This window comes from Nyctibius grandis, chromosome 5 (assembly GCF_013368605.1).
Source record: "Nyctibius grandis isolate bNycGra1 chromosome 5, bNycGra1.pri, whole genome shotgun sequence".
NCBI classification, from domain to species: domain Eukaryota; kingdom Metazoa; phylum Chordata; class Aves; order Nyctibiiformes; family Nyctibiidae; genus Nyctibius; species Nyctibius grandis.
This window is the reverse complement of record NC_090662.1, coordinates 61,575,490-61,602,462: the sequence shown is the minus strand read 5'-3', so window position 1 is coordinate 61,602,462 and position 26,973 is coordinate 61,575,490. Positions and strand designations below refer to the sequence as shown.

Below are 26,973 nucleotides of genomic sequence, written 5' to 3'. Positions count from 1 at the left end.
CCCCAGCACACATTGCCCTCACCTCCCAAGACAAGAGAGATGCACAAATGCAAATCCACAGCCCAATGGTTGCCCAGTTCACAGATAGGCATGCACATGCACGTGTCCCTGCACACCTCCCTTTTTCCATACACAAATATAATTCTCTGAAGTGCAGCACATCACGTTTCCTGTCTGGTCTGGGCTGCACGAAGATGGCCGCTGGTGTGGGGCCAGATGATAAGAATCTCTTTTTGTACACACAGTGGTCACCACACTCTGTGATCCTCACCTTTCTCTCCTAGAGCAGCTCAAGGCCCAAGCTCAGGTCTGGCAAGAAGGTTTTGCTGACCAAAAGTTGCCAGAGGCTAATTTCAAGTCTCCAGGCAGTTCTTTTTTGAGGACTATATAAACCTGGAGGATGAGGCCTCCTTTAACAACAAAGGATCTTGGTTTCAGGTAGTGGAAAAAGGGTGTGGGAGGAGGATGAGTTTTTAGTCATAGGCAGCCCAGCCCAGAGACTGGGTCTCAGAAGATATCAGACTTCAAAAAGAAAGAGTGTTGGAGCAAAACAGTGATTTGAAGGCATGGGCAGAGCCATTTTGAAGAAGGTTGCAATAGTGGATCCTCATGGCCATTTCTGGGAGAATCATAGAATAGTTTGGTTGGAAGGGACCTTTAAAGGCCATCCAGTCCAACCCCCCTGCAGTAAGCAGGGACATCTTCAATTAGATCAGGTTGCTCAGAGCCCTGTCCAACCTAACCTTGAATGTTTCCAGGGATGGGGCATCTACCACCTCTCTGGGCAGTTTGTTCCATTGTTTCACCACCCTGATTGTAAAAAATTTCTTCCTTATATCTAGTCTGAATCTACCCTCTTTTACAGAATCACAGAATTTACCCTCTTTTAGTTTAAAACCATTACCCCTTGTCCTATTGCAACAGGCCCTACTAAGAAGTCTGTCCCCATCTTTCTTATAAGCCCCCTTTAAGTACTGAAAGGCCACATAAGGTCTCCCTGGAGTCTTCTCCAGGGTGAACAACCCCAACTGTCTCAGCCTTTCCTTACAGGAGAGGTGTTCCATCCCTCTGATCATTTTTGTGGGCCTCCTCTGGACCTGCTCCACCAGGTCCACGTCTTTCCTGTACTGATGACTCCAGAGCTGGACGCAGTACTCCAGGTGGGGTCTCACCAGAGCAGAGTAGAGGGGGAGCATCACCTCCCTTGACCTGCTGGCCATGCTTCATTTGATGCAGGTCAGGATATGGATCTCCTTCTGGGTTGCGAGCGCACATTGCTGGCTCATGTCCATCTTTTCATCCTCCAGTACCCCCAAGTCATTCTCCGCAGGGCTGCTCTCACAACATTGCTGTTCAAACTCCACTCCAGCATCAAACACACTTAGCCAGTGGTCTGGAGTGCAGCACCTCTTCCCTTGCTACGTGTGACATGGACCAGGAGTCTGAGAGGATGCTCTTGTTAATCATCTGAAGACTCCTGTTCTGGTCACCCTTTGTGAGGGCAACTGGGGAACCTGACCAGCCAGCCTCTGTTGAAGAGGAGCAGGGGAGAGCATGGGCTGCATTCTCTCCTGCTCTGGTAACCACTGACTGCGGTAGTTGCACCTTGGAGGCTCCCATCAGGGTGGAGCTGTAATGGCATGTAACATCAGGGCACAGCCCGCCTTTCCCAGGAACTCTTCAAATCAATGCATCTTATTCTGGCGTGGAAGTCCTCAGCTAAAGCAATGACGTGCTCTATGAGTAACTTGTGGTATCACCAGCTCTGCAGCTGCAATGCAGTATTCATTTTAACCATCATTTTCCCCATTTGTCCTTCAGACTGAGAAATCTGCATCTTTCTTCAAACTAGAGATCACTTTGGGAAAGTAAGACCTCAAAGCACCCATTTATTGTTCAGCTTATCAAGGAAAAAAAACCCCCACCAATTCCCCCTTTTTTTTTTTTCTTCTCTCCTTTTTTTAATGTGTAAGAATCAGATGAGGTTGGTTGTGCACTGTGGTACCTGAAATAGTGGAAGAGGAAAACTTAACATGTAGTTAGTCCCTAGAGAAGATGAGCGGCTGCTACAGTTGAAAACAAGGATTTATCTGGTCATTCAATTCGCTGGAGACTGTTTTTTTCTAGATCTGGATCTCTACAATAGATTCTCATGCCAATTTTTTGATATCTGGTAAGGACTGATGTCACATTGAAGACTTCCTCAATGAGGGTCCTAACAGAGAGCCAGCTCTCCTCTATCCAGCCACCTTTGCTTAACAGTAGTAAGGGATATACCTCTTTGTCAAGAGTGACTGGAATTGATTGACTTTTCCAAAACTGTGGAGGGAGGGGAAATGGTCTGACAGATCAGTTAACAGACAGCCAAACACCAATGCATGGAGACACAGACTGCCTCAGCATGTTTAATTTCCATTAGAAACACAGTTTAAAATGTACTAGAACAACAACTGTGTGGCAGAAGAAAGGGTTTCCTACACAGATTGTGTCCAGACTCCATCTGATGCAGATAAATACACTTGCTGTCAGCACAGTTTTCAGACTTGATTGCCCAAGATGTCGTGCTACTGAGAATTCGGCACTTTTTATCTCCTTTACACTGACATTGTTAGGAATGGTGCCATTTGTAATGTGAGAAGACAAACAAAACCACATTGTCAGCGACACATGCAAGGTGTTCTTGTGACTACCTTCCTGTCCCCATAATGGTGACTGAGACGGGCAAACTCACTAGTCAGCGTTGTTGTTCAGTGTTAAAGCAGCAGCTAAAAGTGTGGTGTTGGAGGTTTGGTTAAAGATGTTGTTTGGGCCAGATCGGTGTTTCAGAAGCAACATAACTTTTGAAAATCCTCAAGGCTGGGGCAGTTGCTTATGTACAGGCTCATCTTTCCCCCCTCCAGTCTGTTTTCATTAGAGAAGAGCAGTGCTGCTGAAACTTCTCGTTTTCAGTTGCATGTCCACTGAGAGTCTCCACTGAATGACAGAGGTGAACAGGAGAACAGAGAGAGTGAAATGTGAAGTGCAAAAGTTTTGTGTGGTGTTGAATTATCCCGCGATTCATCAGCTCATTAGCTGCCGTTAGCATAGGCACATCCCTTCCCTTTGCTGGCTCTCAGCTGGGAGTGGAGTCCCAGGCTAACTGGGATGCCTTGCCTGTGGTTTACAAACCACCCAGCTCACCAGGGGTGAGCTCAATGTAGGCCTCAGTAGATCCATCTTGGTGTCCTGTCCCCATGCTGCTCTGGAGAGGAGCAGTAGGAAGGGTGCAGAGCCAGCAGGAGGTGAGGGAATGAGGGCAGAGATGCCCTGATGGCCACCAAAGTTCGCTTCCTGACAGGACACACTGTGAAGATCTCTAGACACTCTGTAGGTTATTTTTGGTACTTTCCAAATAATGTTGTTTTAACTATAACCTTTACATTGAATTTCCTGCCATTCGTATACGTGCACTTCTCAAAACTACGACGTAGTTCTACATCTGCTGTTATTTTCCTCTTAAATTGCGGTTCTACTCCGAAAAAAGTCCGTTAAAATGGCCCCGTGGGGAACCACTCTTTAGTGTATCAGCGCGCTTTTTATTGAATTTGTTCACGTTACCAGTCTAAAAGAGGCTTTGCTTTGTATCAAAATGGCAACCTTGAGCCGACATTAAAGAGTCAAGCTGTTTTATTTCCCTTCCGCTCCATCATCCCTAGGGATATTGCTACTATAGGCTAAATGCTGCCCTCAGGTTTATCTCCATCACTGTGTTTAAGTGGAGAGGCTTTTAAGCAATAGAGTTTTAAGTTCTGGGATCAGGTACCACAATGGGGTAACCATGCCGGGCAGCAAGCATTAAGCCCACCTACACAGCAGATGATACTCCTGCGTTTCTTCCCTTCCAACTTCTGTCCCACAGAGAGTGTCCTGATAGATCAGCCTGGTAAAAGCAGAAGGCATCGAATATACACAGAAATACACAAAATGTTCAAAAGTAGGGATTCCCTAGCCCTGCAAGCTATGGCAGAACATGGATAAAAGTGGTAGGAAGCTTAGGTATTTGCAGGCACTCTCACCAGTGGCAAGTCTGGGGCCACAGGTGGGAGGGGATGGAGGAGGTGTTCACTTTCACTCCCTGCCAGTGATGGTCACAGGCCCAGAGAAGTGGGGAAACAAGGGTAGGAGGGGAAGCATGCTATTTTTGAGCAGTTTCACTCTTAGCCTGCCTGGCTGTGAACACATAGATATGAACTCATGAGCATGAGCATGGGACAGTCACGAGATGCCCCCACTCATGACTTGAGCGCCAGCTCCTCATTATGTTTGGGTAGAACTAGACGGTATCAGGACTTTGGTCTGAAGGGCTGGAGCCCATGCAGTAGGCTCAAGGCTTAAGTGAGCTCCTAGGTGTGGATGCCTGCATCCCCAATGGGCACTTGTGGTGCCACAAGGGCTGCTTGGACCTGGAGTCCCTCCCTAGAGATACTCATTGAAGACCTGGTCTCTCACCCTGGGCCTGGCACTCTGTGTTCCTCAGTACCCTCTGTCTCAGAAACATGAAGGAAGGACAGTACCTATGCCTTTGAGCCTATGGACACAGCGTGTGAGGCACAGCACATATTTGAGCCAAAGCAGTGTGGCAAGTGATGTCTGTCAGCTAAATCGTGGCGTCTGTGTATGCAGATGTTCTTAGCCTGGCACACCTGTGATGGAAAACTCACCAGTGTGAACTGGAAGGAAGGTGGCGTACCCGTGGGACTAGCGACATATTTCTACAGCTCTCACATCCTCTCTGCATCTCAATTTCCACAGCAGAGAAAGGGGCATAAAGGACATCTTCCCATCTTCTTCAAGAACTGAGATTTGCAGACCAGGCACCAGATCCTGCATCGCTCGCAGGTGTCCACAGCCCAGGTCTGTAAGGACATTATTGACTTCTAGTATTAAAATGTGCCTATGCAACTCCCTGAGGGTTCCCCTGGTGTCAAATGCTGAAGATGCATGGCGAGAGTGCCTACTGAACTTGCTCACAGACCTGTATTGAAGAGGGAATGCCTGTGCAAGTTATATGATCTACAGGAGGGCAGCACTGGATTCAGAGACCAGCCTTACACCAAATCTGTGCCCGTGCAAGATGAGCTGAACGCTGGCTGATTTGCTATTCAGCACCAGCAACTGCTCTTGTCCTTGAGGGAAATTATTACCTTGTTACCTGGGTGGTCTTGGAAAGATAAAGCCCCGCTCTGTTTTGCAGCCTGCCAGTGTGTTACATCTCTCTCTATTTAAAGTTAGAAGGGCTTCTGTGCAAATGCTTAACAAGCCTAATATGAAGCAATGATGGCTTCCAGACCTAATAAATTGAGAAGAATTCAGAGATTTATTGTACATTCAAAATTGCTTGGAGGTAAGACATGATACTGCAAGGAGACTCTTGGGAATAAACCCTCAGGTGCTTTGATTAGCAAGGCTTGCTCCCAATTTAATCACATTTCCCTTCCTTCTCTAGAGGAAAAAATCATTACAACTACCACCCCCATTCTGCTCAGAGCTCTCCTTGCTCCTTCTCCATTTCCTTCATCTCTGTGCCTGAGCAGTTTCTAGAAAGGGAGTTAATTAGATTGTTTATTTTGTTTTAAAATATGCTTGATGATGTCATGCTTATCCAAAGGCCAACTCCCTGTTCCCCCTTAAGCCCTTCTGGGGGTTACTGATTTGCGACTATGGCAATTATTACCTTTCATGTCATTAAAATGCCTGAACAGAAATTACTTTTTTGGATGCAGCTGCCTGTCTCCCCACAGCTCGGTGCTCAGGAATTGCGATCCTGTCTCTCCCCTGGGCTCAGTCAGGAGACCCATTTTTTCCCCTTGCTCTGTGGTTTCCCAGGTTCAGCCCGCCCCCCATCATTTGCCCCTCTAATGTCACTGCTTATGAGCACTTTACTCTTTCTTCCTCGCCTCAGGAGGCAGAAGGTATGATGAGAAAGGCAGTGGCCATAAACAGTGTCCCTGGATGGAAGGAATGGAATGGAAGTGTGAAGTCCAGGTCCACAACCTGACCCAAGGACTTGAGAGCACTTCACTCCCCCAAGTGATGTACCACCTTGTGAAACAGGTCAGCCTGAAGGGCTCCTTATCCCTCTTGAGAGCCTGCCTCTGTCAGCTCTGGGCTTGCTCTGAGGACTTTTCCTTCTAGGGAGAGCTCCTCTGAGGTGAAGTGCCTGTAGCAGAGTGGTTCTGAAGCTTGATGAGGTTTCTGGGTATGGTTGCACACAATTGAAGAGCCTGTTTTCTGGATGGAGGGGCTGGAGTAGGAAAGGTTGCTTGTAACTGGAGACTACTAACCAGTTCCTGGTGAACACGGCAAGACCACCACTTGGAGAAAAAACAAGCAGTGTGGAAATGACTATTTCCCCCACTGTGGCCTCTAAGGAGCCTGAAGGTGCTCCTTGAGAGATGCGACACAGAGTCCTTTCTATGTGAGACATTTCAGGTTCGTTGCTGTAAGCTTAAAGTCAAAGCCACATCTCACCACATCTGCCCCGTTGACTGTGCCTGTATTTGGGAAATGGCATGTGGAGGTCTCAGGGAAAATGGGACTTGGTTCCTTGAGGGAAAGACAAGACCAGGGTGTCACTTTCATTGTCTTTTGTTCCTAAGAGTCGCACACACGGACAGGAGGGGAATGTCCTTTTGAATATCACCATTCCCTGTTGCTCCAGCACCTCCTGCTGGAAGGTGGAGAGGGTGAGAAGGAAGCAGGAGAGGGTGCAGAGCATTGAAGCAGTTCATAATTTCATCCTCCCTCTCCCTGCATCTCAAAAGAGCAATTGCAGCCCTCGCAGCAAGCACGGGGCTTGGTGGGCTATTTTAGGCAGGGTGCTGTGCTCCACAGTTGGGAGCAGGCTGTGGAGAAGGTCAGGGGGGGAATGCTCTCTGCCTGCACCTGTGCACACATTCGCACGCATAAACACACACGCACGCACACACAGCTGCAGCCAAGTGGGGAAGCACAGAGAGGATCAAGCGCTTGGCTCCACTAGAACGCTTACCCTGGAAACAGGCCAAGGACAACACGTGTCTGCAGGCACCAGGGTCCCTTCCCTTAGCCACAGTCTACCCAGGTAAGACCTTAATTCTAAGGGAAACTTGCACTGTTGCTTTCATGTTTCAAGGATGAGGGTGTCAGTACACATCCCCAGCGCTGACCTTCCCTGCACCCCAAGAGAAAGGATCCCCCCTTTCTTCTTATTCTTCCCACCTCCTTTGCAGGCAGTGGGTTTCTTCATCAGAGATGCTCAGTGCCCAGAGGGAAGGTGGCTGTTGAAAAGGACCACTCAGGATTTTTTTTTCCCTTTGGTCTTGGAAATTATGCTGGCAGCCTGGTGCAGTATCTCTCCCTCCTTCCTCCCTCCTCTGCCTCAGTCCCCGTGAGGGGGGAGGAAGAGCGTGGGCGGTGGAAGGAGTTGTGGTCCCCAGATGTGTGAATTGTTGCTGAGTAGAAATAGCTCACCACGGACAAATAGCAGAGCAGCTCAGATGAGAGCCATCGCTTTGGGCTTGCGTCACTGACCTTTTCCTCTTGCCCTTCTCAGTCCTCACCTGACCGTCCCACCGCTTCCCCTGAACTTTGCACTCAGAGAGGTCTCTGCACAGTGCTTTGCCATGGTGAGGAGGGCTGGCACGGGAGTTTAAAGCTGGGGGGATAGTGGAAAGAAAATGCCCTGCAGCAAAGACAAGGCAATGCAGTGATCCTCTCTCCATTTCCGTAGAACTCAGGTTGCCACCCTGCAGGACAAGAGAGTCACAGGCTGAGCCAACCCACCACTGTCCCTGCCTGGTCTAGCCATTGCAATGAGGGCAGAGCTGTTCTGTCTCCACAGCTGGCAGGGTTGGGGATGGGGGAGGAGAAGCAAGCCTGTCCTAGGGTCAGGGGAGTGCTTCAGACTCTGACATACCATGAACAAATGGAATTTCAAAAAAAACATTTCAAAGTCTTGTGGGACCAAGCTTGCAATGTGGTAGAAGTGTAAAAGCCTGCGTAGGTCTTCTAAAGAGTCAACGGCCATCAGCATACCACATGGAGAGAAGTGGGAGTCAGGTGAAGCAAGGTCTTGGGAGGTGTCTTGGACCGTGGTAATGGTAATTCTGTGGCCTTTGGCCCAAAAGATCTGCTGAACTGCGGCCTGTGGCTGCAGGGGACAGGGCTTAGTTGCATGTAAAGTCCTTTCTAGTGCTCTGCTCCATTCCACTACTTCAGGGAAAGAATTGAGGACACATGTAGGAAAAAAAAATTATGTGTAGGGGCAATTGGGAGAATGCCACGAGCCCAGAAAGCACGTGTGGGGCAAGCAGGAGAATGCAGTGAGCCTCAGCACCTCATGGAAGATGTTTGCCCAGGTCTTGCACTAGGATGTTGTTATGTCAAACACCTGGAGAGTGGTCAGGACTTTATAGCAGGGGACCAGAACAGTGAAAATGATGCCTACAGGATGGGTGTCAGTTAGGCAGGAGACCTGTTGTGCTCCTTCCTCTCTCTGGGCATTTGCTTCCCCTGGCTACTTTGAAGCATTGCAACTGTCCTCAGTAGCAACCAGTGGGGCCTGGACACATCTCCCACCTCAGACGTGCATTGCAGTTTGCATTCCCTGGCTCCCTGGCAGTTGAGGCACCTCAGCAGCTTTGAGGTTGATGCAGGTCAGCCTCACTTCTTGAAGGCATGGGTGCAAGTAGGCTAAAGTGAATCAACAACCAGTCCCCCTCCTCCCACTCATTCAAGGCTGGATTCCCAGCCTTCCCAGGTGGATGGCGAGCCCCCTACTCCTTACTTAGCTTCTCCAACCCAAGAGCTCTTCATCCTGCTCCCTCCCATTTCAGTCATTGCAAACAGAGACTGGGAAAGGTGTGAGATTTTGCAGTAATTCCCTGGTCATTTGTGAGTTAAGTGACACAAACTCAAGAGATGGGGCTGGTCTGTGGGTTGAGAAACTATCAGAAGCCTTTGATTTAAACCTTCTGCCCTGGCACTCACCGTGGTATAACTGGGGAGAGAGATCACAGAGGGCTTTGTGGGAGAAGCGGGGAGGCATATCATGAGGTGAGGGAGCTGTACTTGTACTGAAGAGACCTGGAGCCTCAGCCACCCTCTACCCACCTCCTGATAGCATCTTCAGAGCGAGCCAGGCTTGCAAAGGGCAACAGTTTCCGTTGGCAGGAAGGTGAGAGATGTCCATATGGGGCTGGTACGTGTGTGTGCATAGATGTGTGGGTGTCATAGCAGAGTGCAGCACCAAGCTGGCCTCTGAAGCCTGGCATGGCTTGGCAAATGCCCATTTTCCCACTGTGGTCAGAGGAGGGCTATGCCATGCAAGCCGGTGGAAAGATGGCCGTCGGCAATGCAGCTGTGTCCCATCACCCACGCAGCCATGGACAGGGTCTGCATCCAGCCCTTTGGGCCCAACGGCAGCTCCCAGCCAGCAATGGGAAAGGGAAGATGAGAAATAGAGAATCTGAGCCAGGTTCAACCCATTGACAGCATCCAGCTGCGATGGACAAGGTAGAGGGAGGCAGGGGCTCTGCTGGCATCTTCTGGGCCCACCCTTGACAAAGTGTCAGGGGAGATGCAGAGCCAGGTCCTGCCATGCTGCCCCCCTGCCCTCCCTGGTGCTTTGGGTGCAGGCACGTGCACCTGTGTCCACCAGAGTCACTGCTGAAGGGTCAAAGGTCTCCTTTTATACCCCTTTTCTTGCCCTGCTTCTCTCTTCCCGTTTTCCACATCTATCACAGGGGAAGGAGCTATTGCAGTGCCTTCAGCTTCTCCTGAGCTGGCCCCGACACTTGCTTCCTTCCCCAGAGACAGCACCATATCCCGCCCTTTACCTCCTCTCCCACTCCCCCGCTTTTCACACCTGCAAGACCACAAACCCGCAGGAAACCAGTTTAAAGGGCCAACCCCTTGGCACATACCTTGAACAAGATTGAGACGCAGCCACAGAGCCCTTTGCAGCAGAGCTTGGACCTGTCTTTCAGGGGAAAAGAGAGGCATGGCCCCAGAGGTAGCAAGCTGTCCACTCCAGGGCACGCTTCTTGCTTTGCCCAGGAGAGAGGTGCTGGCTGTCACCAACTCCAGGCTCACATACCACAGGGCAGCCCCATTGCATGGAAAAGGACCCAGCCCTGGAGTGAATTAGTTGACTGGAGTTCTCGTGGCTGTCAAGGCATGGCTGCACCCACTGGCAGGGCAGCAGGGCTGGTCTGACCCAGTCTAGCCCTCATTCCTTCAACAGCATTGCAGGGACCACCTCGCCTGAGCTGAGCCTCACCTATGGCAACTCCCCAGCCAGGCATCTACAGTGTGATGGGTGGCACTGGCTACAGACTCCATTTGTCATGCATATATCTTAGCCCCAAGGGATTTGGCTGAAGAGACTCTTCAGGCAGCACTTTCCTCTCCAAATGGGGCAGGCTAAAGGATTGAATCAGAAAACTTTTCTAGAAGGTCTGGCTACACATTTCCGCTCCTCCCTCCTCCCTCATTCCTCACCTTTTTTAAGTGTGACAAAGGCACCTCCAATCTACCAGCATCTCACCTCAAGGGGTCAGGAACATGCACAAGCGCAACCCCTGCACTTCCTGAGGACATGTTTCTATCTGCTTCTTCAGAAGTAAATAAAAAACCCAAAGAAGGTCGGGCTCCCGATCTGACAGAGTATTGTATTTACTAGGATATATATAGCCCTAGCTTCAGGCCTGACGCAGGACTAAAGACGCCTGTAAGGATGCGAGTGATTATGTTTTCCACCCCTTGCCAAATGAAGCGTCTAGTACATGTCAAACCACAGGAGAAGCTATGTGAAGATGAATTAAATTCAAAACAGAAGGTCCTATATGGGCATCTCCTCTTGTTTTCTTGTCCATTCCTCCACTTCAGCAGGAGTCCCCTCAGCCTAAACCCCAAAGATGCTAAAAAAAAACCACTTACCTTCGACCTGCACTGAGACCTCGATAGGACTCTACCCCTCCTAGATCTTCCACTCAAGTCTCCAAGTCTCCACTCACCCCTCATGCCTCCTTGCTTTCCCCAACTTTATGGGCAATTGCCACTTGTCTTTCCACCTCTGACCTGAACCTCAAGCCTTTCCCATCACACACAGGTCTTCCAAAAATGTATGTCCATCTTAACTCTGGAACTGCCACCCACCCCATTGTTAGCAAGTACAAGTGTCTAGTCAAGAGTTTAATGTCCCTCTTACATCTGTACTTCCTGGCTTTTACCTCTTGGCAGAGAAAAGAGAAACAGAAAACATACATGCTTACTCTAAGTACCTGACAGAAGGATGTGCTAAAAATTTCACAAGATAAAGGGTCTGATCCCCCTTAAAAGAAGTCCAGCATTAGCCCAGCCTTCCTCAATAGAATTAGTTAAGTACTTGAAGCCTAATCCTACAACCCATTGTGTTGTCCTGTTTTTTTGGTAATTTCCAAAGAATCCTTCCTTGAATTTGCTTAAAGCTTTCCCAGCAGAGAGGAGAGGGTTGTCACAATTAGAAGTGTCGAAGTAGTAAATAGCTTTAAAGTTATGGTTCTCCACAAAGGAAACAGACAGAAGATTGCCCAGGATTGCCCAGGGGAGTTTCAGACCTGAGTTAGATTTCTCACCTCTTTCAGGTCAGTGCCTTTTCTAATGCACTATTCGGTGATAACCAGAGCTAGAAGGAATAGGTTGGGAGGGAAAAGCAGATCTAAGTGCAAAAGAACCAGCGAAAAAGTTTAATACCACTGAAAAAAAAATATATATATACAAAAGTTCTTGGAGTTTGTTTGGTTTTGTAACATTAAGCACCATTAATTCCACAGTACATTACAACTCAGCCTACTACACCTTTCAGAAAGCACCCAATACTCCTGAAATCTGATTTAGCACCAAGGGATTACCATCTTGTTTAGCACCAAGAAGCCTGTTAAACATGCCCTGTGGTCCCCCTGCCCTCCTCTCTCATGTCCATCAGGCACCATCTGGCTTCTCATGGGTAGCACATGAGACCTATCACTAGCATTCAAACACCAAATAGAAAAGGAGGAAGAAGGAAGCTTGTTTCTGGAGCTATTCAGTGTTAGAGAGGCTTGTTTCTCTTCAGGGAGACTCAGGGGCACTATACACTGTAAACAGACAATATCTGGGTTTGCGGCCTGTTGAGGAAGAGAAAAAGGGATTTGGTCCTGAGCATCACCTCCAGCATGCTTCTTCCTCTCTCCTGCCTGAAATCCTGTCTCTGAATAATTCCACAAGCTTGACCTGCTAAGGGAGGGGAAGAAACTCATCGTCTCCTTTAGTTCCCACATTCCCATCATCACATGTTTTCCTGGGAAAAACCCAGCTTTGCCTGAGTGAAACCTTGTTTTTATATCCATTGCCTCAGTGACAGGGGTGGGGAGGATCCAGGGCAGAAAGTCCCTGAAACTCATTCCAGTCTGTACAGCTTCCTTAGCAAGGCAGGGAGGGTAAGTAAACAGGGCAAGAGAGAAAATGTCCTGCAATTCTCTCAAGTTAGTTTTTAGTATTTAGCCTGGATCCTTGTGCCTTTGCCATCCCAGGCTGAGTGTACCAGACCTAGTCCTGTATAATGATGCATATCTGCTATGGGAGAGCTCTGGTAGTCCCAGGTGTTATAGGCAGAGACCATGGCTAATCATGAGACCACAGAATCTAGCTAAGTCAGAAGACTTCCTTATCAGTGATGGGCAGAGGAGGAGAAATACAGTTTCTCCTGCTTGTCCTGTCCTGAGACTCAAAAAAGAGACAACTCTTGGCACTGCTGTTTATGGGAGCACCACAACATGTGGAAGTAGGTTTCCCAAAGTGCAGAGTCAGCCTCACCTGCTCCCCCCATGACTGTAGCAATCCCGGAGGGATGTGAGTGACAGCAGTGTGAGAACTGTACAAACGGTACTAGAAAACCCTACCACTGGCATTCCTTTCCCACTGCAACATCTCCAACCTGACAAGAAGAGCAAGGGTTTGTCTTAGCCACATGCTTTTCTCAGTTCCTCTGATGAGATTGCCAGAAAAGGGCACAGAGCATGTGTTAAGAGCAGGGAAGCTTTTAACCCCGGGGCAAGGTGTTGTAGTCTCACCTCTATTTCTTTTCAATCACAGAGGCAAATAGGTGCCAGCCTCCCAGGTTTGGAACTGATTTAACTGCAATTGCCCTTACAGCCTCCAGCTCAGGTACTGAAACAGTGGTCCCTCAATACCAATGTGGGAGAACCACCTTCAGGAAGACAATGTAATGGCATGCAGAAGCCAGAGCCTGACTCTCCCCTTACATCAGTGAGTGTTAGGAGCGACTGCTGATACCAATGGGAGGTCATGGGTGCACCTCTGCCAAAGAAGAGAGCAGATTCGGGTTCACTGTCTGGACTAGCTTCCCACAGCTGCGGAACCGAGACTGAGTAGCCCCCAAGGGGAGGTTTGGGAGGGAGGTTTGGTAGGGTTGTCTCTCTCTCTCATCCTGTACTTAGGCTCTCTAGTGGGAATAGAGTGGTGGGCTCTACTAATTCAACAGCAGATGCTTCTGAAGGGTTTGGCTGAGTGTCTGGCCCTTCATCTCTTTGAAGAGTTAGAGCTGGCACAGAGGAGGACAATCCTGCCAGGCCTAGATTTTACAGCCAACCTGGACTCTGTGACCCAGAAGAGTGTCTAAGGAAAGCCAATGACATACTTCAGAAGGCCAACAGTCCCCTTTTTGGAAAGACAGTATTGTCTCTCACCGCTCCTACATATTCCTTGTGCTACAGGAGGCCATCAGACCCCAGTCTGCTCTCCAGATTACAGGTGTGAGAGCAATAGTCTCTCACGCAGGTGTGACATTAAGGCCACGTTGCAGGCTGCAAAACTGGCATGTCTAGTTGGGACAGAGAGGAGGCAGGATGCATCTAGGCAGTGGGGACTTTCTAGCCCTTTCTACAGGATTCATTTGTGTATGAAGCCCCAAGGAGGGACACAACCCCAGAAGCAGCATTTTAGCTTTCCTCCTGCTCTAGGACCCTAAATGCCAGACACAGCTAGCTGGTAGGTTTAGAAGAAGTCAATAATCTAAGTTGGGGTCATGAGGTGAGGGGCCAAAAGATGGTAGTGTCACACTGTAAGTGGACAGATACAGGCCTGGCTACAAGAGAGCGTGAGGTGGGAACCAGTGTGGCAAGTTTCACACTCAGTGCCTGAGACTTGACAGGCCCATTTCCAAGTGATTTGCAGTGGTTGCGGGCAGTAAAGAGAGAGAAGAAGAAGGAAAAGGCCAAAGAGGCCCCAAGGAGGAGGAGTGGCAGTTAGTCAAGGCTGGGCTTGACCAGGTACCCGTTAAAGGTGATGTATACGTCAACATCATCACTGTAAATGGCATTCTCCCGCTCCCGCTTGTAGAGCCTCACCCAGATCTCATCATTTTCCTGAAGCTCCAGCATGAGGCTCTGGCTCTGCATGATGCTGCGGTCACTGGGTTGGGCATATAAGATGACTGCCTCTTCTTCATTGTGCATGATGTGCATGTAGGTCTCCTTGAAGTTCCAGGTGTGGACATTGAGGCTGAAATAGTAAAGTCCACCTACATAGCAGTAGAATTTGCCATTGAACATGTCGAAGTGGCTGTAGAGGTTGACGAAGACGGTGTCAAAGATCAAGACCTGGAAGCCCTCGCTGCTGTGCAGTGCTTTCTTGCGACCGACGGAGAATGCAGCATACTGATGCTTGCAGGGGTCTCCCGCTGCGCCCATCTGTCCTTTACTGCCTTTCTGGCCCTGGGCACCCCGCTCGCCTCGTGGTCCTTCTTTGCCCCATTTTCCTGGCATCCCAGGCTCTCCCCGGTCTCCTTTCTCTCCTAGAAGAGGAAGCAGAGGACACAACTCCTGTGTGATACCAGAGGGAGAGGTGGAAGTGGCGATGAGAAAGCCTAATGAGGAGGCAGAGGATTGCTCAAGGATGGGGTAAATGGGTCACAATATCATTGTGCTTCACAGGAAAGAAGCTAACAGAGCTCTGGGTGCAACTGGGGTCTCTTCTTTTACGACCCCCCGCTTACCACATGATACGGCCTTGCTGGAGGTACTAGGACCTGTCCTCAGGAGACTTAAGCCTGAGAGGGAGCCCAGCGGTGCAAAGTACCACTGGAGCTCTTGACCTCTTCTTCCTCCTTCACACTCCTTTACCTCCCCCACAGCCCCTGTCCTCCTACACACCTCTCCTATGGCCCAGTTATCCAAGTAGTGTGCACACTGTTCTTGCCATAGGCTGGAGAAGGGTAAGAAGTGCTAATATCTGTGGGACAATGTGACTAGAGAGGGACATTGAGGTGGGTCAGAGGGATAAGATCCCAACTGGACTTGGATGGTGCAGTGCAAGTTAGAGGGCCGGTACTTTGACAATATCGGAATCCTTTGGGCATCCTGTATAATTAATACTGCAGATCTACCCTGGGGTTGGTGCACATTGCCTGTCACACACTTGGTCAGGCATCAATACAGAAAGAGAGCAGCACCAGAATGTACTTTGTGTATAGAGAGAAGCGATGGGGGTCAGAGCAGCCTCCAGCACAAGTGACAGCATCCCAAATTTGTGCCTTGTTCTTTTCCTCCTCTTCATCCCCTGCATGGTATTGCAGGTCCCCCTGCAACACCCCACTCTGGTCCAGGCCTCTATATGCCCCAGACACACTTCTGAGCTTTGATGGATTGCAGCTATTTCCATGCTGGGCAGGGAAGTGGGAGCATCTGCCCAGCTAGACCAGAGGAACCACAGAGCAACAATAAGCGAGTGGAGCAGGATCCAGCTGGGAACAGGCTTTTGCCCACAGCAAAGGCTAAAAGGGAAGCCCTGAAGGGAGGAGCTGATCTAAAATAGGGAGCCTTTTCCCGTTAGCCAAGCCAGCCACAGCAGGGTGGAATGAACTGAGGGTCATTGCCAGTTAGCCTGGAGGTGCTTGCAAATAGCTGCTGCCTCCCCTTGCCCTCCTCCCACTCCAAAATGCATATGACCCATGGAGCTGGAGAAGATTTCCCCACAGCCTTCCCAGGTGCCAATGCCTACCCTTCAAACCTGCTTATTTTGCAGATGGATAGAGACTGCTCCTTCCCTCAGGCACTACAGGACTCTGGAAGTCTGAGGCAAGGAAAGTGTCCTCCCAACTTGGCAAGAGGCTGCCACTGCCACTCCTGTGCTAGCAGGGAGGAAGAGCTGGTAGCAGGCAGCATCCTGAGACACAGAGGTGACAGCATGGATATGCACTGACTTCCCTCCCTCCAGGCTACTCTTGATCACAGCACAAAACATCCCAACCCTGGGCACAGTGTGTGTGGGCACACATCCTTCAGGATGGCATCTGGCAGTCTGTCAGCATAACCAGGATGCCAGCAACCAAGCTGTCACCTCCACCGCAGTGCCACCAGTCCCTGAGCAGGCCTTGGCATCCCAGGGCCAAGATGGGCACTTACCCTTCAGTATGGTGATGTTGATATAAGGACGGACCTCCGGCATTGGGTAGGGCAAGTGGTGGTGGCTGGGAGGGAGTGGTGGGGCACCTGTGGAAGAGTCCAGTGGGTCACAACAGTGCTTGCAAGCACCAGGGGCTGGTTCTGTGAGCTTGGGTTCATCAGTGGGTGCCCCAAGCACAACAAGAGGGAGAAGAAGGAAGGCCAGGGGTGTGCGCAGGTAAATTATGTCCATGGTGACCTGGAAAAAATATGAAAGAAGTGCCAGAGTGAAATATAAGGGGAGGACACAGAATGGAGCAGATATCACCACAAAACATCTTTCTGTGGCTGGAGCCGGGGGTGGGACGAGATGGCATGTCCTGCGGAGGGAATTTACGTGCTTGAAGGCCCTGGAGGTTCAAGGCTGCAATCTGAGTAGCAACCGCATGGCCCAAGAGGATGCCCCACGCCTTTCTGCCCAGACCAATGGAGATGGGGTGCTCACCCTGGCAGAAGGCTTGACCCTCACTAGCAAACCACTGGAGCCACCAGAAGATTCAGTCCCCAGGCTGGGACAGAGGACAGCCAGACATGGCAAATCACACAGCCCCTTTAGCAAAAGCATGGGGTAGGCTGCTGAATCTGTGGGGAGGGCTGTAAAAAACTGCTCCAGTCCTCCGGTCACCAGTTATCAGCTCTTCACGGGAGTCCAACCCAACAACCCCCCTGTCCCAGCCAGAGTCTGACCCTCATCTCTCTGCAGAGAGGCCCCTTCTGCTGTGGGCTGGGAACTTAACTACAGCCCCCTCCTTCCCCCCGCCAAATCCCACCCCTCTCTGTGCCTCAGCCCCCTCCCACCAGCGCTCAGCCGAACCCCAGCACCTTCCCGAAGGGGTGCCCGGCTCCCCCGAGGGCCGCGGGCAGCGCCAGGCCTTTGCGGACAGCCCCGAGGGGAGCTGCTCCGCCGCGGAGGGCGAAGGGAGCGAAGCTGGGAGCGGGCAGCCTGCAGAGAAACACGCTTACGACAGACACGCAAACAAGCTGAGAAAGCCCCTCTCCCAGCCGCTGACCCCCTTCCTTCTGCCCGCACCCCAGCGCGGCGCGGCAGCACACCCCGGAGGCCGAGGGCTCCCCTCCGCGCTGCCCGGCCTCTGCTCGCCGGCTCCCCCCGGCCCGCAGAGCCGCCCCCCGCGCCCCATGGCCTTAAGAAAGCTGCCTCTTGGCACGGGCGCTGCCGAGCGCTGGCTGGGCTTGGACCTGCTCCCTCCCCTCTCCCTCCCTGGCTCTGGGCGCTCTCCATTGCAATCCGGCTTGGGTTTCGGCACTTTTAACTCTTTCCTAGGTCGTGCCTTTTCCTTATATGTGTTGTTTTTTTTCTCTGCCTTTTCGCTTCCAAACAGCCTAGCCCTACTCAGCAAAATGAAGGCAGCACAGATTGCACCCTGTGCAAAGGGTGGGTAGGCAGCAGGGCAGTGTCCCACCCTGAGCAGCACAGGATGGGTAAGGTGGGGTGCGTTGGTGCGAGCAACAGACTTTCCTTCAGGTGGGATGGTGCAGGACTTTGCCCTCACCCCTTTCGTTAGTCCCACGCATTAGCCCTTAACCCGACTGGCCCTGTTCTCTCTGCATCTGTGCCGGTCCCACTCTTAGTCCCCAAACTACTTCATCTTCCAAGCTGTCCTTCATTGTTTCTTCTGCAGCCTCTCGCCCCAGCATGATACTTCTAACAGGCTCATCTGCCAACTGGGAGAGGCATCATTATTTTCCCCTCTCTGGTCATCCCCTCTCCCTGGGCAGAGCCCCAAGCCTTGCACTCCGGCGCGTGTCATCCCCCGGTCAAGTCCCCGGGTCAGGTCCCAGGCCGAGCAGTTCAGTTTGCACAGGAGGGCTGTGCCTGGCCTGAAAGCACAGCCTGGCTGTGGGGAGCTGCCTGCCAGCAAAGCTGAGGAGGATCTGTAGCAAACTCTGGCCATGATCTTTGCCCCCAGCCTGGCGCTGAGCTGACGTGCTTGTGCTGTTGGGGTGAGCACTACGTGCCTGCACCAGAACCTGGGAATGAGGGCGTTTGGGGGAGGGGGTGGAGTGTGGGGACACACACAGGAGATTTTCCTTACGCTGCAGAATCAGCTGGGAAGTGGATTTTGGGGGTCTTACCCTGCAGCAAACCAGATTTGGGAACTTAGACCCAGTAGGGGTGCACATGTATCTTAGGGAGGCTGAAAGAAGGATGGACAATAGCTCTCTTCTGCTGGGGCCAGAAATGCCAAGTCAGCACTGCGCCTCCTGCAGTTTCTGCGAGAAGCTGGAGAAGGTTCCAAGGTTTCTGAGGGGGAAAGGGTTTTGTGCCTGTCTACATGTGCTTGGACTTTTTGTTTCCCTTCTCCCATTTGTTTGGTTTGGGAATGGGAGGCCCCGCTTCCCAGAGAGTGGCTGGTGTTTGGCAGGACCCCAGCACCACTGGAGAAGCAAGCGGAAAACTCTGGGAAAATATGTGCTGCAAGCTGGGGGGAAGGGAGGAAGGGGGGCTGGGAGGCATGGAGATATTCTCAGGCTGCCTGTCAGCCTGGAGCTCAATGAGCACAGAGCGAACATGCCTCCCAGCCGGAGTGGGAAGAGGACCAAGAAATCTGCTGCTCTTCTTGTGAGTTCCTAGCCGGACTCCAGCACTGACACGCAATGAGACCCACTGCAAGTCTCCCACGTCTGCCTGTGCCTCAGTTTCCCCTTTTGGAAAATGAGCGGGGGAAGGGTTAGGGCAATACTTCTTGCTAATGGAGCCTTGCCAGCTGACATAAGTGGGTTTTTGTGATCAGTTGTGTTGTCTACTCCTGCCTGCTGCTGGCGGGGATTTCAGCATCTGACAGTACTATTGTTGAAAGCCAATAAATTTTCTGGGGTGCATGAAAAATCAGAAACTGACAGTGAAGGCAGAGTTCCTCTCTGCCCCATCAAAGCTATTGCAGTGTCTCTCTCCCTCAGGTTTTCCTGCCTGGCTTATTTCCAAGCATGACATTAGCCCCTTTTGCAGCTCTCTGCCTTACGTCTGGCCTCCTCTACCTTTCCAAGGGGAACAGGTAGCAGGGAAGGCCATTGCTCTCATTTCCAACCCGCCTTTCCATCTGCACTCCTGAGTTGCTCACAACCAAGCAAACTTTCTTCGTGGAGAACCTCATCAGCTGGGACCCTTGCCTTTTTCTCATCTGATGGCAAGAACAGCCCATAGTGGGCAGTGAGCAGGACTTTGCATCTAATGTCTTTTCCGAGCTGAATAGAGACCTGCAGGGAGCCAGCAGTCACAGCCTTGCACTGGTGGCATTGCCCAGCTGGGCAGCAGTTTATGCCAGTAAAGACACTTTTGGCAGAGTAATATCGCCCTGGTCCTTGAAGGGAACTGCCCGCACCAGCACCATTTTGCCAGGGCAGCCACATTTGTAGGAGGTTTTGGCTTGTATGACCGAGTGCTCAAAGAGAGGAGTTTTGAGAATGCTGTCCAGTAACCCTGTGCCAGCCACGCTTTTAAGTGTAACCCAAGCCTGAAGGTACCTTGTGTGCTCAACAGACTTCCCTCTCCCTCATCGCCTTGGAGGCAGTCCAGGGAAGCTCTGGCCAGATTGGACTGCAACAATCCCTGCTCAAAAGCAGCTGCTTCATCTTCCTTCTACATTTCCTCCCTTCTCCTGCAACCCCCCACAGGGTGAAGTAGGGGGATAGAGCCTGGTTGTCCCCCAGTGACTGCCTTCATCCTATTAACCCTCTCTACCACAGGTACAGAAAGAAGGGAAAGACTTTGATGTTTCATCCCCTTTCCACTCCCTGTGTACAGCTCAGCTCCTCTTCTGCACATGTGGACCCCCTGCCCTGATACACATACACACATACTCGCATTCATCCACAAACACCCACACACTCACCCTTCACAGCTCTTCCCTCACCAAAACCTCTGAAGCAAAGGTATCATCCACACCAAGAGGCAGAGAAACAGCCCCTTCTCTTCCCTCTCCTGGCTGCTTCTCCTCCACCACAGCTTCTTTCCCTTTCCCCTTTTCCCCACCCCGCTGCCCCCACTCTCCAAGAGCATCTCAAGCCGGGAGGAGAAGTAGAGGACCTCTTACCTCCGCTCCCCTCTGGAGGGGTCCCACGCTGGGTTATCCGTATCCTCAGCTGCTCCTGGTTAGCAGTGCAGGGAGGGAGGGCTGGTGGGGCCCAGCTGACTCCAGCCAGACGCTTGCCAACTGCTCTTATGTAATTACTGTCTTTTCCATCCTGCCTCCGGGGCCTTTGCGAGTGCCTCTCCCCCAGCTCTGGCCCATGTCAGCTTGGTTCTTGCTCCCTCCCTCCTTCCACCCACCCTGCGCAGCATCACGATTTGCTCAGCTCAACAGCTGATTCCTTCTGGAAGAAAACTTCAGGCTTTTGGCTACTGCTGTTGCTACCCTTGGAAAGAGAGCTCACACATGTTTCAAGAGCTGGGAAGTGATGTGCAGCAGCGCTCTGCGCTCACCTCCTCTTCAGCACTGCCCGACCGCGGCTGGGTCCCTTCGGTTTGCCTGCAAACAGGGAGGGGGGACATCTGAGACATGGAAAGGTGGCAGTGAGTTTTTATGCTTCAGTGCTCCCAGGTTACCCTGTAACTGCAGTGGGTCCTCTGCCCTATCGGGATCTCTGATCCTCTCCGGCCAGGCTGGAGAGAGGGTTGGGAAGACGAATATTTTCCAGCCTGTGGACTCCACAGCTGTGCACGAGGCTTGTGTAACAGCCAGCCCTTGTTACCCAAGAGCACCAACAGAGTATGAAATTACTGGCATAGAATATCCTGTACTTCTCTGAGGATGGGCAGGCCTGTTGGACATCAGCTGTGTGACTACATTTCTCTCATAACTTCTGCCCGTGTGAGGCCTAGACCAACCAGGATCGACATGTTCCCTGGCTCTCCGCAGGCTGCCGCCCAGTTTGAGGGCACTTCTGCCAGCAGGGATTTCTGCTGCGGGCTGCTCAGCATCCTGAACTGTCACACAGAGAGATCAAGGCCTGGCAAAGATGCTACATTTTTTTGCTGTGCATTGCTGAAACGCCACGTGGCTGAGGAGCAGCTAGAAGAGCTGTTCACCTGTACTCATTGCTAGAGCCAGGCTGTTGCTAGACCTGGCAGTCTCCAGCACTGAGCATGAAAGCATGAACTTGTCTCCCACTTCCCACTGCCCCCACAGCTAGTCCGAGACACCGCATATCTGCCAGACACAGCAGAATGGTCTGTCAGAGACTGTCTGACAAGCTGCTCCAGTTGGAGATGCCTTGCAGCTAAGGGTGCATCACCCAGGCTGCCCCTGTCCCCATAGGTAGCTTCTCCAACTTGAGTGTCCCATGTCCTACCCCCACCTTGTGACCCTGCCTGCAAGACCACCGAGACAAGAAACTGTGCCAGTGTCCACCCCAAACTCTAGCACCTGACTACAAGCGCTAACCCTACTGCAACCAGCAAGACTTCGGTGCCTTGTGAGCATCTAGGCCCAACAGCTTGGCTGGGTGGGAGATGGGAGGTGACATTGCAGCCTGTTTGAACCAGTTGTTAAACAATAACCTTCAGCTGAGCCTACTGCCTTCTGCCTCTCTGCTCTGAATGCATCTGAATGCCTCCTCTTCCCATCCACTCCTATGTAGACCCAGGAGTTTTTACCCCTATGCTGTCCTCTCCTACACACACTCCGAGCCCTGCCCTGAGCAGTTATCAACAGTAGGTCGCTACTGGGGGCATCTCAACTCTCACAAGGAATGCTGAGAAAGATGGACAGTGGTTAGGGCAAGAAAATTTTCTTCTGAGGTATCCATGAGCTTTTTCACCAAAGAAACAAGCACTTTGTGGCACGAAGAGCTCACAGAAACTCTTGGATCTGTGACAGGTACTTCCCACTAAGGGAACCATGCTGACACCGTGGGGTTTGAGACAGAGGGGTCCCACCATCGCTTGGTAGCACTGTCCTGAGTCTGGTCCTAAAATCAGTCAACAGGGCAAGAGTCCTGCCACATTCTCTGGACATTTAATCCAGCGTGAGCATGTTCATCACTCCATCTTCAAGGCACAGAGCATAGGCACTGTTTGATACCCATGTGGTAAAGTTTGGTGCTTTTCATAGAATCATAGAATGGTTTGGGTTGGAAGGGACCTTAAAGATCATCTAGTTCCAACCACCCTACCATGGGCAGGGACACCTTTCCACTAGACCAGGTTGCTTAAAGCCCCATCCAACCTGGCCTTGAACACTGCCAGGGAGGGGGCAGCCACAACTTCTCTGGGCAACCTGTTCCAGTGTCTCACCACCCTCACAGTAAAGAATTTCTTCCTAATATCTAATCTAAATCTACCCTCTCTCAGTTTAAAACCGTTCCCCCTCGTCCTGTCACTACTTCCCCTTGTAAAAAGCCCCTCTCCCGCTTTCCTGTAGGGCCCCTTCAGGTACTGGAAGGCCGCTATAAGGTCTCCCCAGAGCCTTCTCTTCTCCAGGCTGAACAGCCCCAACTCTCTCAGCCTGTCTTCATGGGAGAGGTGCTCCAGCCCTCTGGTCATCTTTGTGTCCCTCCTCTGGAGGAAGCAACAGATCTCTCCTGAAACTGTGTGATGCCTTGCAGTGGCTACAATGACTCTGAGGGTCTAACAGAGGGCTCTGCATGGGTCTCCAGGCCCGCACACCTGCATGGCGAATGTACGTGATTTCCAGTAAGACAGTGGTGTCGGAGAGGGGTCTCGACAAAAGTCCCGACAGCACCCCTTGTTCCTGCAGTCAGGGCACCGCGGGGCTGCCACACGCGCAGCGTCCCCGCAGGGCACAGCCCTGCCTCAAACCCGACACACTCACAGGTGGGAAAAGAGCAGGTGTGCGATCAGCGGGCACGGCTCGGCCGCACGGCGCCCGCCGCCCCGCTCGCCCCGCCGCCCGCCCCGGCGGGTGCCCACTGCCCCCTGCAGGACGCACCGCTCCCCGCGCCGCCTCCCGCCGCCCCGGCGCTGCCCGGCAGCCCGCACCCGGCGGGCAGCCCGCTTGTCCTGCCGGCGGGTGGCACCCGTGGCCGAGGACAGGTTGGTGCCTCGGGTGGGCTCACGTTCCTTTGGCCTCTCTGCAAACCCTCGCTGGCAGCTCAGCAGCCGCTCTGCTTAAAGACCGCCGGAGGGGGCAGTGGTGGGGCGCAGTCCGTGCACGCACGGTCTGTGAGTCAAGGCATGCAGATTTCCTTCCCACACGGTCCTGCTTGTCATGTACGGAAGGACACGCTGCAGCCCAGGGGCGTATCTTTAGCTGGCTGCATTGACGTGCCGCGTAGATGCGTGTGTGTTTGTGCCTGACGTGGTGTGAGATCTGCGTGAGCTGGCTGCGTTCTGTGTGTGGTGTTTGCATATTTTATGCCTGGGAAGGCCAAGAACACCAAGTTTTCATGAGCAAATATTTGCATATTTTCCACTTGTTCGAGCAGATAAAGCATTTCAATTCTCTGTTGAATCCTCAGGAGAGCACAGAGCATCATCTTTTCAAGGGTGTTTCCCTTTCTTGTATCTCCCTGTCTCTTTTATCTATTTGGGTACCCTGTTTCAACAACCAATTAACTGCTTCCTGCCCCCTCCCCACATCCCCTTGCTCCACTAGCCAGTAGTAGCTGAAGCAGAACATGGCTTGGACAGTTTTGCTGTTGCCTGAGCTGAGCTGCTGTGCTAACCCGCTGATGACAAATACAGCGGCTCCCTAACAACAGCTTCAAATGACATTAAGTGTGGGCTGTGTTACTTACAGCCTGGAGATGCGCCCTCGCCTCTCCGTGTTGGAAGCCCTCCATGATTGCCATTCACTGCCCTTCCAGTTTCTCTCCTGAAGATCCACTGCAGAGCAGAAGGGTCACACTGAGAGGGTCTGAAGCTTCCCCGGGCCACTGTTGGGCTGGCAGAAACGTGCTTGGGTGTGCATGTATGGTGGGTCTGTGTGTGGGGCGGGTCATTTGCAAGGTCAAGTTGTCATCTCCCAGTTTTAGCCTATGCATGGGCTCTGTGCGTTGTGTTCTTGTGTTCATGCTTAGGCCAAGAGGTACATGCATGTCTACATATGCGTGCGTGGGTGTGGGTGGCCACATATGGCCTCATGCACACACTGAGTAAAAGCACCCACAGACACGAATATATATATATTTATACACATTCACACGGTCACATGTACCCACACATCACACATGCAATCACATAAATGCCCATTTGTATGCATGCATACACATCACATACATATGCCTCTCTGTATCTGTTCTCGTGCACTCTGATGTGTGCACATGAAGTCGCTGAGCAGCTGGCAGAATGGGCTCTCTGTGCCTCTGACACCCCACCTATGATCAAATGTTTGCTGGGAAGAGGCATTGCACAATGCTGCTGAAATCATTGCGGCCTTTTCTAGTCTTGCAGCTCTGATCTCTACGTGACAAGAATAAAACCTTTTGTGCAGCACAGGGCTTGATGGAGCCCTTATCTCCATGTCTCTGCACCCAGAATAGAAAAATCCATTTCCACATCTGACTGGAACAAATCCCCCTGAACACGGCCAGAATTTCACTTAGCCACCGCGCATGATCCTGGTGGCCTCTGGGTTGCCTCGAGTCAACTGCACCATCATTAGGAAAGGGATCACAAGGGCAGTCAGATTAATGCTATTACCACAGAGAACGCTGGGGATTCACCAGGAGGGAGACAGAGCTGAGGACAGCGTCAGGGGTCAGGAGGCAGCGAGGTGACGTCCGTCATTCCAAACACCTGCTCCTATGAAAAATAGCCTTTTAATCAATAGTGATACTTGGCAGAATTTTGTAGTGCTTATTTTCTCCTCATGAATTTCAGACAAAAAACTCGCCCTTTTCTTTTCCCTCCCTCAGTCTTATTTTCGGATCATTTCCATTTTTTTTCCCAATTTGTCACTGAAAAATAGGATGCAGCGTAGGGGGGAGAAGGAAACACAAGGCAGAAAAATATGATACTTGTGACCCTTTTCTTTTAAACTCCTGTTTAAACTAAAGCTCACCAGTTTTCTGCAGGTCTCCGTGGAAAACATTTTGTTTTCCCCAGCAGGCTCCCCTGCAGAGCTGCCTTGCTAGTGGGCTCAGACTCCATGTATCAAAATGATGTCTCCTTGGCACACTTGCTCGGTGCTGGCATTGCAGTGCTTGGGCTCTTCAGAGATGTAGGTATTTTAAGAAGCCAACCAGTCGGTGGAGTTTTTTGAGTGGTGACTTGCAGCAGATGGAGCTGCAAAGGCGTGCGAAATGAAGTCTCAGATCAATTCAGTGGTGAAGGAGAGCATCTCTGATAAGCGTGTTGGCAGCCAGGGGAACTCCTCCGTCTCCCCACAGCAGCTGGGCAGCCACTCTATGGAGAAGGAAATCCTTCCTATATCTGCCCCCCACCCATCTGAGCTGCTTCCTGCAAGGTCCTCATTCACTGTCACATATCTTCTTCAGTGCCTGGTCATCAGCCATGAACAGCGCTACATGCTCCGCAGCTAATACCATTTCTCCTCTGTCCTACAGTGATTGCTGTGCCAGTGGTGCCCCGCATTCACCTTGCCCTGCTCCTCAATCCGAGAGTAGCAACACAGACCCCATTTAAAGTGCTGTGTTGTCCATCTAGTTGTCAACTCGGTAGCCAGACCTTTTAATCTTCCCACTGTGTGTTGCCCCATATAGAGGCAGAAGCTTGGGCAGTTCGTCTTCATTCTGCTAGGATTTCTTGACTGTGCTTCTTCTAGTGGATGCTGCAGGAGCTCCCCAACCGAAAGAAACAGACTTTTTTAGTTCAACAGACTGTGTATCCCATGTCCATGAATAGTTTGGCTGCTTTTCTCACTGGGGCCCACAGTGTGGGGAGCTGGTGCATGGATGGAAGGAGGAGATGTGAAGAGGTAGCAGAGGATAGAAACTGGCCACCGAGCACTTTCTTTTCCCCATGAGCTGAGCCTGCACTCCTGCATGTCTGACTGCCCATGCTCAGGGAAGCAAGCGCACTTTGTAAGAGGAGCAAAGCAATAGCTATGTGCTATCGCCTGTAGCTCAGATCCCAAGGCTGAGCCTACAGGCACGGGTGGCTTGGCACCAGCGTCACAGGCTCAAAGATGAAACAAGATGATGGAGGTTCCATAGGGATAATCGTCAGATCTGTCAGGGAGTGACAGCTGTACCAGTGTCTGAGAGCACAGCTGAGTGTCTTTTGCTTGACCGCATTTGCAGTCCCTTCCCACACTTCCTCTGCTCTCTGGCCTGGCTAGGACATGTCTCCTCACTTGATGCTCTAATACGGTCTTTTCCTGAACTCAGATGTCCTGCACTCCTGTTCCCCTGATATCTACCAGGCCTTCACTTCTTCTCATATCACCTTCGGATGACCTTGTCTCTTGCTTCCTCATAAAGTGATTCCGTTCCCATCATCCTCAGCTGCTGCAGCTTGTTCTGCTTCCCAGTCCAGGGCTTTTGTTTTCTGTCCCAGCACACCTGGCCCCATGCCATCCCTTCCCACCTT

The 26,973-nt window shown here is 51.5% G+C and overlaps 1 protein-coding gene across 2 annotated transcripts; it reads right to left on the bottom strand.

Moving 5' to 3' along the window:
• Nucleotides 1-14,236: 14,236 nt before the first annotated feature.
• On the bottom strand, nucleotides 14,237-17,563 carry C1QTNF6 (C1q and TNF related 6). 2 transcript variants are annotated; one of them, XM_068402084.1, is made up of 3 exons: nucleotides 17,513-17,563; nucleotides 16,464-16,701; nucleotides 14,237-14,854 (listed from the first exon to the last, which is right to left on the bottom strand). In XM_068402084.1, exons 2-3 carry the CDS (start codon nucleotides 16,693-16,695, stop codon nucleotides 14,307-14,309), a joined length of 780 nt encoding a protein of 259 aa, XP_068258185.1. In that variant the 5' UTR covers nucleotides 16,696-16,701; nucleotides 17,513-17,563; the 3' UTR covers nucleotides 14,237-14,306. The 2 variants fall into 2 exon arrangements, with proteins under 2 accessions (XP_068258185.1, XP_068258186.1); XM_068402085.1 differs by lacking the exon at nucleotides 17,513-17,563 and having other exon boundaries at nucleotides 16,464-16,742.
• Nucleotides 17,564-26,973: the final 9,410 nt, after the last annotated feature.